The sequence below is a fragment of the Girardinichthys multiradiatus genome, chromosome 3, assembly GCF_021462225.1.
Source record: "Girardinichthys multiradiatus isolate DD_20200921_A chromosome 3, DD_fGirMul_XY1, whole genome shotgun sequence".
Classification (NCBI taxonomy): Eukaryota; Metazoa; Chordata; class Actinopteri; order Cyprinodontiformes; family Goodeidae; genus Girardinichthys; species Girardinichthys multiradiatus.
Genome location: NC_061796.1, coordinates 32546285 through 32560459, shown reverse-complemented (window position 1 = coordinate 32560459; position 14175 = coordinate 32546285). Strand labels below are relative to the sequence as shown.

The 14175-nt window shown below is 43.0% G+C and overlaps 1 protein-coding gene across 1 annotated transcript; it reads left to right on the top strand.

Annotated features, from left to right (window-relative positions):
• The first annotated feature begins 952 nt into the window (after positions 1-952).
• znf526 (zinc finger protein 526) lies at positions 953-13799 on the top strand. Its single transcript, XM_047361811.1, has 8 exons — positions 953-1249; positions 1553-1988; positions 6772-6941; positions 7369-7464; positions 7716-8491; positions 9113-9248; positions 9328-10884; positions 13234-13799. Exons 2-8 carry the CDS (start codon positions 1703-1705, stop codon positions 13402-13404), a joined length of 3192 nt encoding a protein of 1063 aa, XP_047217767.1. The 5' UTR covers positions 953-1249; positions 1553-1702; the 3' UTR covers positions 13405-13799.
• The last annotated feature ends 376 nt before the right edge of the window (positions 13800-14175 follow it).

Below are 14175 nucleotides of genomic sequence, written 5' to 3'. Positions count from 1 at the left end.
GCTAGTATGAAATGTTACGCAGTAAACAGCACCCATCTGTACCCCATAGGACTGTGTATGAAATGATCAGAACTGCACTGGTGGTAAATGGATGACATGACCAACATCCATTGTTTTTGCACCACATATAGCATATAGCACATTTTGTCCAAAAGTAAAAAAAACAAAACATTGTCTTATTCTGACCAGAGCACCTTTGTTCACATTTGCAATGTTCCCTACACAGCTTGTGGAAAACTACAATTCTAATGGCTTTCTTTTAGCAATAGTGTTCTTTTTACTACTCTTCAATGAGGGGTAGATTTGTGGAGGGCACAACTAATAGTTGTCCTGTCAATAGATTCTCCCACATGAGCTGCACTGCCTCCAGAGTTGATATGTTCTCTTGGTAATATTGGGAAAAAACATTAAAACAAGAATTCAGACAGGTTTAACCATGAGACAAATATATCGAAACAAAACACTGAATTACAGTATATTTATTATTAACTCTAAAATTGTTTTAATGACAAGATACATGGATATGTGATATTTATGACACTAAGCTAAAATAAATGTAATAAAAAATGCAATAGAATCAACCAAGGATTAACTTGCCAAGGATAAGCAAAATAAAATCTAAAAAGATTGTTTAATTTGCTTTTCAGAACATTACTACTGTCTTCTGCCCCCAGGTAACCGGTATGTTATTAGCTGTGAACTTGTTGTTATTCTATTAGTTTAGCATTACTCTGTTTTCGCTGGAATTACAGCTCATTTGAAAAATTTCATTGAAAGTAAACCTAAAAAAAAACCAAAAAAACAACTACATTTCCCAGCATTAAAGCGCAAATTAGAAGTGATGGTCACTGTGTCCAATCACAGGAGCTGAAACGTACACGCTCCCGCACTGGGCGGGGCTTTGTAGCACAGGAACAAGGGTGAACGGCGGGTAAACGTTGCTTTATATATTCACATCGGCACTGCCCTGTTTTATAATTTTTAAAAGCTACGACTGCTGTTGAAGGACTGCCAACTAAGACAAACGGGTGTATCAAGTACGCGGGAAGAGCAAACGACGGCCCGTCCAGCGACAGTAAATGAGAAAAAAGGGTAAAGAAGGGCCCGACGTCGTGGTCGTAGAGCTGCGGAGAAAAGTGGGTAGCGCCGCCTGACGGACCGCCCGACGAACCGGGCTGCCGCTGTCAGGAAACCGCGGTGCCGAGAAACAGGTCTGCAGCCTCCGAGGGAGCGCCGCCAACAGCTCTCCGTACGCCATCACACATTGTAAACAAAGATACGAGTTTATTTTCGAAGGAGTGCAATAATTTTGGGAGTTTTTAGTTTATCGAGTTCGTAATGTTAGCATCAGAGGCCCTTAATTTAGCTAACGGCCGTCTGTTTCTTCCCGCGTTTCTTTCATCATGTCTCTAAGAACACTACAGGGCTTTTTGTTTAATAATAGGATATTTCACTTTACAAATAATTACAAACACAAGGTAACTGTTTAGGAGCTAAAGTGGGATTTTTTTTTAAAGTTATTTATTTCTTTTCCTGTTGACGTTTCTCGCAGCTCTGCCCCAAACCCAAATTTCTAGATGCCAGAAGTTGCCTTCATTGACTGGTCCTGGGTGTGACGGTTCACCATAAATCACTCCTTCAGACTTCTGCCCATGATAAGCTTTCAAGCATAACAAGTCATCACCCACGCTGACAGACTGCCATGATGGCAGATCCGGGCCATGAGGAGGCAGAGGGCATGTACGTAGAGCACCAGTACATGTGCAGCGAGTGTCAACAGCTCTTCAGCACCCTGGAGGAGGTTCTGATCCACCAGCAGATCCACACGGCCCAGGAAACCGATGGTGAGACCCTGGTTACCCCAGACGTGGGTCAGAGTCAGCACTACCAATGTCTGGAGTGTGGGAGCCTCCTGGTGAATGCAGAAGAGCTGCTGCAGCATCAGGAGATGCACATGAGGGAGGCTGGGATGGAGGTGGAGCAACAAGGTGATTTAAAAACCAAATTTCTTGTTAAAATCTGTTGATGTAAATGAAACACCTCGCTAATGTGTTGAAAGCCCTGTTACAATTTCTATTTTGTTGCTTTACACCCGCAGATGTCAATGTATTTTACTTTTATGATAAACAAACAAAAATTGGTGCATAATTTGTGAAGTGAAAGAAAAATAGATACACAAGTTTTTTGTTGTGGTATATGTTTGTATTCAGCTCCCTGGAGTAAAAACTTTGCAATAACATCTGGAAGTCTTTTAGGGTATGTCTCTACCAGCTTTGTGCATTTAGAAATTGAACATTTTACCCAGTTGTCATGTAAAATAGCTCTATCTTAGAATGGGTGGAGAGTGACCGTGAACATATTTTTTCAAGTCCACAGATTCTTCATTTCTTTAGGTCTCGTCTATTTGGTAATTCAAACACACAAATACAGCGCTGTGAGAAAGCATTTGTCTCCATATAAATTTCTTGTGTTTTTGCTTTTTTTGGGACACTTCAGTGGTTCAGGTCATTAAAACTAATTGTTATATCAAACAAAATCGATGAAAATCATAAAATAGCATCTTAATTGGATTTACGTCTGAACTTTAACTAGGCCACTCCAATACCTTCAATTTGCTTTCTTTCTTTAGCCATTCAGAGGTGGGCTTTGGATCATGGTTCTGCTGCCTAAATGAAGTGTGCTGGAGCTTAAAGTCACAAAGTGATGGCTGGACATTTTTCTTCACGATTTTCAGATAGAGACATAACAATATTCTCTCATATCCCTGTCCTGTCTGACCATTTCTTAATAACCTTTGAGTTTAATTTAACCGAGTACTCCACACCTGAAAGAAAATTTCATTATAGTAGATCATTATCAGGCGATGCTGTAACAACCTTTAAAGAATCTGTTCCACTTTTAATTGCATCATTATTACAGAAAAGCTCAGTGGAGGTCAATAATTTTGTTTCTGCCCCTTCACAAATTGATTATCTTGTTCATAGTGTTTCTTCATGCAGCCCCCTTGAAAAAGAAGGTAATTATTCATAGGAGGCTAGCTCCTTGGTTTAATTCAGAGCTGCGTACTTTAAAGCACAATGTTAGAAAATTGGAGAGAAAATGGCGCTCTACACACCTAGAGGATTCCTACTTAATCTGGAAAAATAGCCTACTGTTGTATAAAAACACACTTCGCCAAGCCAGAACAGCTTATTTCTCATCATTAATAGAAAAGAACAAGAATAATCCTAGGTTTCTCTTTAGTACAGTTGCTAAACTTACACAGAGTCATAGCTCTGTTGAGCCATTCATTCCCTTAGTTCTTAGCAGTCATGACTTTATGGGATTCTTCTTAAATAAAATTGATTCTATTAAAAATAAAATCTTTGACATACTCCCGAAGATGATTACTTCATCCTCAGCAAGTGAGACAACATTGGAAGTAACTGCAGAACCTGATCTGTGTTTGGACTGTTTTGATCCTGTGAAGCTTCCTGAGTTATCAGAAATATTAGCTTCATCTAAACCTTCAACTTGTATGTTAGACCCAATCCCAACCAAATTATTTAAGGAAGTGTTCCCTCTGATTACCAGCCCCATTTTAGATATGATTAACCTATCTTTAGTAAATGGATATGTACCACAAGCTTTTAAGGTAGCTGTAATTAAACCTTTACTTAAGAAACCTTCGCTTGATCGAGATGACTTGAAAAATTACAGACCTATATCCAATCTTCCATTCTTATCTAAAATTCTTGAGAAAATAGTTGCTAATCAAATGTGTGAGCATTTACACAGCAATGACCTGTTTGAAGAGTTTCAGTCAGGTTTCAGAGCTCATCATAGCACTGAAACAGCTCTGCTAAAAGTCACTAATGATATTTTTATGGCCTCAGATAATGGACTTGTGTCTGTACTGGTTCTGTTAGATCTCAGTGCTGCATTTGATACAGTCGACCATAATATTCTCTTAGAAAGCCTGGAATATGCTGTAGGGATCAGGGGAACAGTGCTAGGCTGGTTTAAATCTTATTTGTCTGACAGATTCCATTTTGTTCATGTAAATAATAAATCATCTCTAAACTCCAGGGTTAATTGTGGAGTACCACAGGGTTCAGTACTTGGGCCAATTCTCTTTACTATATATATGCTTCCAATAGGTCAAATTATCAGGCAGCATAGAATAAATGTTCACTGTTACGCTGATGATACTCAGCTTTATTTATCCATAAATCCTGATGAGCCCAACCAGTTAGATAGACTACAAGCATGTCTTGAAGACATAAAAACTTGGATGGCTTTAAATTTGCTGCTTCTAAATTCAGACAAGACAGAAGTTGTCGTCTTTGGACCGGAGTCTTTAAAAAAGAAACTGCTAAGTCAATCACTTAACCTGGATGGTATTAAATTGACCTCCGGTGAAAAAGTAAAAAACCTTGGTATAATTTTAGACCAGGATATGTCATTTAAATCCTATATTAAACAGGTTTCTAGGATTTCCTTCTTTCATCTCTGGAACATTGCCAAAATTAGAAATATCCTGTCCAGGAGTGACACTGAAAAACTAGTCCATGCATTTGTTACTTCAAGGCTGGACTATTGTAATTCGTTACTATCAGGATGTCCACAAAATGCAGTTAAAAGCCTTCAGCTGATTCAAAATGCTGCAGCAAGAGTTCTGATGAAAATTAAAAAGAGAGATCATATTTCTCCTATTTTAGCTTTCCTTCATTGGCTCCCTGTTAAATCCAGAATAAAATTTAAAATTCTCCTCCTCACATATAAAGCCCTTAATGATCTAGCTCCATCATACATCAGAGATCTGATTGTTCCGTATGTTCCTAACAGAGCACTTTGTTCTCAGACTGCAGGTTTACTGGTGGTTCCTAGAGTCTGTAGAAGTAGAATGGGAGGCAGATCCTTTAGTTATCAGGCTCCTCTCCTGTGGAACCAGCTCCTAGTTTTAGTCCATGAGGCAGACACCCTGTCTACTTTTAAGGCTAGGCTTAAAACTTTCCTTTTTGATAAAGCTTATAGTTAGAGTGGCTTAGGTTATCCTGAGCTATCTCTGTAGTTATGCTCCTATAGGTTTAGGCTGCTGGAGGACATAATGACCACTTTCACCCTCTTTGCTACATTCTCACACTACTCTCCAATTTTGCATTATTTGCTGTTATTTCAGCTTTTAACCTTGTTCTCTCTTTTCTCTTCCTAGAAGCTACACCTGGCCTGACTCTGTGTCTACCTGTGACCCCTTTCTGGAGGGGGGCATCGTCCAAGCTTCTGCTGGCAACAACTTAATGCTCACCCTCTACCGATGATTCACATGGCCCTGTCTTTCAGTGTTTAACCCTTTCTCTCTCCTAGACATGGCAATTGACTGAGCTTTTACTGTGACTAACTCTATGTGCTCTCTTTCAGACTCTAACCTTTAAAACTGGCTCAGAGTTTATCTGTTCTTTCTTTCTAGGTGAAACGACTAAAGGAGCTACATCCATTAACATTTACTTTTCCTTCCCATAGAAAGTACTCCTGGATCAGTGCTTCTCTGTGCTTTTTGTGTCTCTGCTCTGTTCTCTCAAACCCCCAGTCGGTCGTGGCAGATGGCCGCTCACACTGAGCCTGGTTCTGCTGGAGGTTTCTTCCTGTTAAAAGGGAGTTTTTCCTCTCCACTGTCGCTACATGCATGCTCAGTATGAGGGATTGCTGCAAAGTCAACGCCAGTAACTGTCCACTGTCTCTACATACTCATCCAGGAGGAGTGAATGCTACAAGTCACTGACTGGATGCAATCTGCTGGGTTTCCTTAGACAGAAAAACTTTGTATCCAATTTGAATAAATAACTAACTCTGACTGCACTGTTCAATTGTTAGGACTAATTGGAATGTATGTACCTGACTGTTGTGAAGTGCCTTGAGACAACATGTGTTGTGAATTGGCGCTATATAAATAAACTGAATTAATAAACTGAATTCATGGTGCCATCAATTAATATAGCAGACTGAGTCCTGAAACCGCCAAGCAACCCCACACCACCACCATCATGTTGGGAAATGATGTTCTTTTTCTAAAATGCTGTTATGTTTTTACCCGATAAAACAGGATGCCCATGTTTCGTTAGTCTAAAGAACATTTTCCCAAAAGTCTTGAGGATAATCAAGAGGTTTTTGTATAATGTGAAACTGGTCTTTGTGTTCCTTTTGATCAGCAGTGATTCTGGTCTTGCCGTTCTCCCGTGGAGGCCGATATTTCCCAGTTTATTTCCTTAACTGAAATTAATGGATGTTGTCGTCTGTTCCATTGTGACCTCCTGGGTTGTTGATGTGCTTGTGGAGCGATTTAGTAGGCTGACCTGTTATGGGAATGTTTTGTGTATAAACCTTACATTTGGCTTTGTAATCCTTCCAGACTGATAAATGTCGGGACTTTTGCTCTTATCTGTTCTTGATTTGTTTCTTTTAGGTTGGTGGGCAATGTGTTTTAGCCTACTTCCTTTGGTTAGACAGGTTCTTTTTAAGTGATTGTTTTATTTCTACAAGTCTGGTAGTAATTAGGCCTTGTTGTGGGTTGTGAAATTGAAGCAGTAAACCCAGGTTGTCTTTAATTTATGATCTGAAACATTTAGGTGTGACAAAAAACAAAAGAAATCGCTCCAGGGCGAACGCTTTTTCACAGCAGTGTAGACCCAAATGTTTAATTTTGGTCTCATCTGTCCTTCCACGTTTGCGGCAGTATCCCACATGGCTTATGGGTATTGTTTATAACTCTGCTTCTACACACTTTTTCTTCAGAGATGTGTGAGATTCTGGAGACGCAGGAGGCCTCCTCAGATACTCAGGTGCACGGACCCGTTCAGTATCAGTGCCTTGACTGTTTGGCCCTGTTCGACTCCCCTGATACCTGGCTGGAGCACCGGCGAACGCACAGCAGGAGCAGCACACACAGCAACACAGCGACTGTTGTAAGAGATCCAGAAACAGTTAATCCGTCACTGGACATCAAACCAGCGTCCAAATGATCATTTATTTTGTTGTAAATATTTTTAGCAGAGATACTTTTGCTTAGTTAGCTTCTGAGGTTATGTACTAACTTCAGGTAATAAACAACATCAAAACACTTTAATTAATGACAGCCATTACATTAAAACGCATAATTAAATTGCAGTTTATGTCAAAAACATTCGAAAACCGTAATTTTTTTAATTGCAAGATTTACTTTGACGGGTTTCTTGGAAAGTCACCATTTCTCAATATTTTCCAGACCGTAAAATGTTACATAAACCACTACATAGATTTCTGTTAGAAATATCAGAGTCTCAAACTGTTTGGTTTTATGTATTCTTCAAACACTAAAGCAGTTATTTTCGTGTTTTTTGTTCATGCTGACAGGAGTATGTGCTGCAGCCGGATGGTTCTGTCACTCCTCTCAACAACATGCAGAACTTTGTGCTGAGTGAGCAGCAGGCTGGAGAGATCCTGGCACAGGTGTTCAGTCTAAACATCATATAAACCTTTGACTGTTTGGTTTGTTTTTTGGAAAACCGTATGTTGCCTTTTAATTTAAGCAAGTCCTCTCTGTGTTTCATGAAAATCTAAATCTTTTACAGGATTTGACATTGTAGATGTTTAACACCAGCTAAAAAATGCTCCAAACATCTGGACAGTTATGAGCTTCCCATCCTTATAGCATGTTTTAATTTTATCTTGCTTTTCTCTTCACTCCATTGTGTTTCCAGGTACTTTCCCACCAGCAGCAGCAACAACAACAACAGAAGAAACGTAGGTCTTCCTCCAAACCCGCTGGATCCACCCGCTCCCACCTGCTGCCCCCTGTGACCCCAACCCCGGGCTCTGCCACCATGCACCTGCAGATCCTCACAGCTCAAGCTCTGGCCGACAGCTCCACCATCCTGGGCCAGCATCGCTCCAAGCAGCCCCCTCTGCTCTCTGCTCTGGGTCAGAGCTCCTTAGCAAAACTGGAGGTCCTGGGGAATGGCGTTCAGAGACTGGAGTTAAGACTGGCCCCTGGTGGCAGCCAGCAACAGCAGTCAGCTGAGATGGTGCTCATTCACCCTTACGAATGCTCAGAATGTTCCCTTCTCTTCCATACCCCCGAAGACTTCCTCCAGCACCAGGGTGAGCACTTCCTGAGCCAGGACAAAGAGAGCGGTGGGCCGGGGGTCATGAGTGGCCTCGAGGAGATGCGAGGAAGGGAAGAGGCTGCAGAAAGGCTGCAGGATCTGAGGAACAGAGCAGCAGAGACCAAAGCACTGGCTGGGGCCAAAGCCCTACACTGTGAGCTCTGCCACCGCGCCTTCACCTCCGTCAACCGGCTCACTGCTCACAAGCGTGTGCACGAGCAGGGCACACACGAGTGTCCAGAGTGCGGAAAGATCTTCAAGAAAGCTATGTCGCTGCAGACGCACATGCGCACACATTCAGGCGTTGCACGGTATCTGTGTGTGGACTGTGGGAACGGTTTCACTACTGAGATGACTCTCATCATGCACAGGTAACATTACAGTAATTGTCTTAATTAGGGGCCCAGGTCTGGAGGTGGGGGAACTGTTCATGCATCCAAATGAGCTGGGAACCCTTTTGTCGTTGCTCCAACTTTTTTCTTATCCAATAAATCTTATTCTGCAGCCTAAACACTGGCAACTTCCCTTGGGACTGAAGTACAGTACGTGCATTGCTTCTCAGAAATAAAATTCACTACCACTTACCAATAGGTGTTGCTCTGGCTAAGGGTAATTCATTATTGGTTGTGACTTCTAAACCGTAAAAAGCATAAAAAAGCTTATATGGGCAGAATCCTTTCATCAGAAACGCACCGCCCAACCCATTGCTGCCTAAAAGGTTCTCTGCTGCGCTGCAGAAAGAACAGAACCTTATATTAAAATCTCACTGCATGGTTTAAGCTTGAAGGGTCTAGAAATGTGGTCATCTCATTTAGAGATGAAGCTGAATAATGATAGCTAAGGATGGTAAAGGATTCATTTTAAGACGACCCATTACGTGGAGACACGGTGGGACACAGGGACTCGGACCCCTGCTATAAATGCTTTATGTTCTTGTTATTTTCTTATTTTTTTCTGTGTCTGCATCATCTCTTCATTTTGATCCCTTGCAGAAAGGTACATGTTGCAGATCCTTTTCACAAATGTCAGATCTGCCACAAAACCTTCACCAACATGACTAAATACCTCTACCATCGTCGGTCCCACCTTAACCAGGATTCATCGGGAATAGGCAGTCGCATCTTCATGGTAGGAAAATAGCACAACTCCCCACCCCCTCTAATTGCTGCTGCTCCCTCAATGTCATGTAATCTTTGTTCTTCTCTAGGCTTCACCTCCACAAAGGGCGTCTGCTACTGCTCTTGCTATCGTACAGAGAGCAAGAGAGAAGAAGAAACTCCAAAGTGAAGAAGCAGGAATCGATGAGCTGGAGCCTCCCACAGAGGAGGAGACGGAAACACTAAGGAACCCGCAGCCTGGGTCTCGGAGCACTGTGGATGCAGCTGAAGCAGGGAAGGAAAAGGACGGCCAAATGCAAGTAACTGAAGGACTTGAAGGAAGTCTTGACGAGCAACAAGAGGTTGTGATGGAAGATGCCACTATTTCCATTTCTCTAGATGAAACTACATCCACGTCTGGCTCTGCTGCTTCAGGAGAAGCTACCTTGACATCAGACAAAGGGCCCTTTTGTTGTCGTTCGTGCTCAAAAACGTTTCCTTCACAGCTTCTGCTTGCTCACCACCGGGGCAAATCCCACGCCCCTCAGCGCAGGTTTGTGTGCGGCGTATGTGGGAAGTCCTTTAAGAAGCAGGTTCATGTTCAGAACCACATGCGCATACACACGGGCGAGAAGCCGTTCCAGTGTTCGGACTGTGGCAAAACCTTCTCGTTGCTGGCCAATCTGATGAGGCACACCCTCATCCACTCAGGCGTGCGTCCGTACCGCTGTGATGTGTGTTATCGCTCCTTCTCACAGTCGTCCAACCTCCGTCAGCACAGCCTGCTGCACTCCAGCGCTCCAAAGCTCACCTGCCCCGAATGCCCTGCCACATTTCGTTGGCCCAACAAGTTGGCGGCGCACCGCTTCACTCAACATCCCGGCGCTCCGGCTCCTTTTCCCTGTCCTCATTGTGAAGCCGGCTTCCTGACCAGGAGTCGGAGGGAAGGTCATTGTGTAGAGCAGCACCCCACACCGGTCCACGCTGCAGAAGAAGTGAAGGAGGTCCACAATCCCTCAGAACCCTCTACTTCAACAACAACAGAGATAGAATTAGCAGATTTCAGTTTGGGTAAAGGAGCCTTGGATTGTAATATTTGTGGGAGGAAGCTTAACTCTCCTTCCAACCTGCGACTTCACAGACTTAGCCACTTTGCCCTGGGCTGCGGGCGGCCACAGCGCACCCCTGGAAAGCGACCCAAAGCTCATCAATGTCCCATTTGTGGCAAACTGTTTGTGTCATCGTCTGCGGTTGCACTTCACCAGCGGGTCCACACCGGCGAGCGCCCGTTCCCCTGCCAGGTGTGCGGAAAGCGTTTCCGCCAGAATACACACCTCCGAGAGCACCTGCGCACTCACTCAGGCGAACGACCGTTTCGCTGCGAAATCTGCGGAAAAGGTTTCATCCAGAGCATGCACCTGGCGGAGCACCGCAGGACCCACACAGGTGAGCGACCACACGCGTGTCCCCAGTGCGGGAAAGCATTCAAGACCTTCTCCAACCTAAGGAATCACAAAAAGACCCACGCCAGGCAGCAGAGACTAGACCAAGAGGCTGCTGCTGCGACGGAGGCCACCACAGCAGTGGCGGTGGTGGATGCTTCCGTTGTGGACCTGGCTAACGGGCAAACTCAGCTCATCCAGATCCAAACCTCAGATCTACAGCAGGTATCTATCACACTCACCATAACGTTACTTTGAGCAGCCACTTATCAGCTTCCCACAGCATCTTCTTTTCAGAATAGACAAGTTTTATAATTATTATATAAACATTGAGATGCATCACAGCTGTTGTCAAATGGGACAATCGAGTATCGAAACCTGTTGAACTTCTTCACAGTTCTTATGATGATACAAACATGAGTGTTGGCGGGGTGGGGGTGAGGTTGTCGAGCAACAACATGCCGTGTCGGCTCATATACAGGTCCTTCTCAAAATATTAGCATATTGTGATAAAGTTCATTATTTTCCATAATGTCATGATGAAAATTTAACATTCATATATTTTAGATTCATTGCACACTAACTGAAATATTTCAGGTCTTTTATTGTCTTAATACGGATGATTTTGGCATACAGCTCATGAAAACCCAAAATTCCTATCTCACAAAATTAGCATATTTCATCCGACCAATAAAAGAAAAGTGTTTTTAATACAAAAAACGTCAACCTTCAAATAATCATGTACAGTTATGCACTCAATACTTGGTCGGGAATCCTTTTGCAGAAATGACTGCTTCAATGCGGCGTGGCATGGAGGCAATCAGCCTGTGGCACTGCTGAGGTCTTATGGAGGCCCAGGATGCTTCGATAGCGGCCTTTAGCTCATCCAGAGTGTTGGGTCTTGAGTCTCTCAACGTTCTCTTCACAATATCCCACAGATTCTCTATGGGGTTCAGGTCAGGAGAATTGGCAGGCCAATTGAGCACAGTGATACCATGGTCAGTAAACCATTTACCAGTGGTTTTGGCACTGTGAGCAGGTGCCAGGTCGTGCTGAAAAATGAAATCTTCATCTCCATAAAGCTTTTCAGCAGATGGAAGCATGAAGTGCTCCAAAATCTCCTGATAGCTAGCTGCATTGACCCTGCCCTTGATAAAACACAGTGGACCAACACCAGCAGCTGACACGGCACCCCAGACCATCACTGACTGTGGGTACTTGACACTGGACTTCTGACATTTTGGCATTTCCTTCTCCCCAGTCTTCCTCCAGACTCTGGCACCTTGATTTCCGAATGACATGCAGAATTTGCTTTCATCCGAAAAAAGTACTTTGGATCACTGAGCAACAGTCCAGTGCTGCTTCTCTGTAGCCCAGGTCAGGCGCTTCTGCCGCTGTTTCTGGTTCAAAAGTGGCTTGACCTGGGGAATGCGGCACCTGTAGCCCATTTCCTGCACACGCCTGTACACGGTGGCTCTGGATGTTTCTACTCCAGACTCAGTCCACTGCTTCCGCAGGTCCCCCAAGGTCTGGAATAGGCCCTTCTCCACAATCTTCCTCAGGGTCCGGTCACCTCTTCTCGTTGTGCAGCGTTTTCTGCCACACTTTTTCCTTCCCACAGACTTCCCACTGAGGTGCCTTGATACAGCACTCTGGGAACAGCCTATTCGTTCAGAAATTTCTTTCTGTGTCTTACCCTCTTGCTTGAGGGTGTCAATAGTGGCCTTCTGGACAGCAGTCAGGTCGGCAGTCTTACCCATGATTGGGGTTTTGAGTGATGAACCAGGCTGGGAGTTTTAAAGGCCTCAGGAATCTTTTGCAGGTGTTTAGAGTTAACTCGTTGATTCAGATGATTAGGTTCATAGCTCGTTTAGAGACCCTTTTAATGATATGCTAATTTTGTGAGATAGGAATTTTGGGTTTTCATGAGCTGTATGCCAAAATCATCCGTATTAAGACAATAAAATACCTGAAATATCTCAGTTAGTGTGCAATGAATCTAAAATATATGAATGTTAAATTTTCATCATGATATTTTAGAAAATAATGAACTTTATTACAATATGCTAATATTTTGAGAAGGACCTGTACATCTCGTCCTGCTCCCCTTTCAGTTTGTGCACCGGTGGAAGAACATGATTCCTGGGTTCTCACAATAAAATGGTTCTCACGCTCCGCTCGTCTTTCGTTTAGGCCCAGATTTGTGAAGTGCATGACTAATAGTTGTCCTCTCGCCAGATTCTCCCACCTGAGCTGTGGATCTCTGCAGCTCCTCATGATGATTCTCTTTCCTTCACTTCCAAAGGGAATCAGAGGGGGATTTGGGTTTTTAAGAGGGTCATAATGATTACAGAGCTATAACCTTACATGATCTTCAACCTTTTCAGTTCCTTACAATTAAGTGAGACATACGCCTGTTGGATTAGTGTAAAAACACACAGGCTGTGGTTACAAACCAGCACAACAACTCATTTCATCTTCCATCATCAGGACTATCCATGTTACCAGGATAAATTATAAGTAGGCATCCAACACACTTTGTTGTTACCATGTTCATAATAATCCTCCTCGCAGGCTCAGGGCGCCCCCACCATCATGTGTAACGAGTTTGGAGAGACCATCGCCATCATCGAGACCAGCGAGGGAGGTGGTCTTCCTCTGGAGCAGGCGCTGGAGATCTATCAAAGAGCTCTGGAGAACGGCCTTGGTGGGGACACAGTTGTGGATGGGCTGCAGCTGCTCTGAGGAGGAGTGAACCGAAGTCGGATCTGAATCTCTGCCACAGAATTCGTTTGATCAATATTAGTCTTAATACTGGCTGAAACAAAGACTAATTTACTGCTGAGGTTAAATAAGATGATTTACTGCAACCAGATGTTTATGTACTGGACAAAAAGACCAAAGTATTTCAGGTTTCCTCCTATTTCCTTTATTAGAGGGACCACTATTAACACATATGGAAGTGACGCCATTTAAATTAAAGATATAATGTTAAATTAAAATAAGAACCTTTGTTTGTGCCTCTGATTACATTTATATAATTATTTTTTATCACTTTTATGAAACTGATGTGCTGTTTCTTCTATTTAAAAATAGAGATGTTTGGTTGTAAAGGCAAAATAAAGGTTTCTTTTCTTAAAGTTTCTTTGCATTTGTAACAGAGCTGTAATTTAAAAAGGATTTGGACAAAACTCATGTCTAAATTACCTTGTTTAACCCTATATTACAGTTTATTAGAAAGACATCAACTTATTCAGTAGCCAGCCATGTTGGAAGACTGATTTGTTCTTCTTCCAGCATCCTCCTCTACTTATTCTCCTTCTCCTCATTCGTGGAATATCACATTCAATATCCTGTATAAAATAACTGACCCTGGGGTCAACAAGAAACCAGGGTAGAGGCGGTATTATGGTATGGGCTCGGTTCAGTCTGCTCAACGTTATGCAGCCAACAGTGGCATCAGTGGGACTACTTAATTAAAAGAAATGAGAGGAGATTTTATCATGAGGCATGTGG

What these genes read in the sequence shown, in the direction of transcription:
- znf526 (XM_047361811.1), top strand. Translation starts at nt 1,703, where the DNA reads ATGATGGCAGATCCGGGCCATGAGGAGGCAGAGGGCATGTACGTAGAG. An exon ending in ACAGCAACACAGCGACTGTT is followed by an intron (nt 6,942 to 7,368) that starts GTAAGAGATCCA and finishes TCATGCTGACAG; the next exon opens with GAGTATGTGCTGCAGCCGGA. An exon ending in AAACCTCAGATCTACAGCAG is followed by an intron (nt 10,885 to 13,233) that starts GTATCTATCACA and finishes TCCTCCTCGCAG; the next exon opens with GCTCAGGGCGCCCCCACCAT.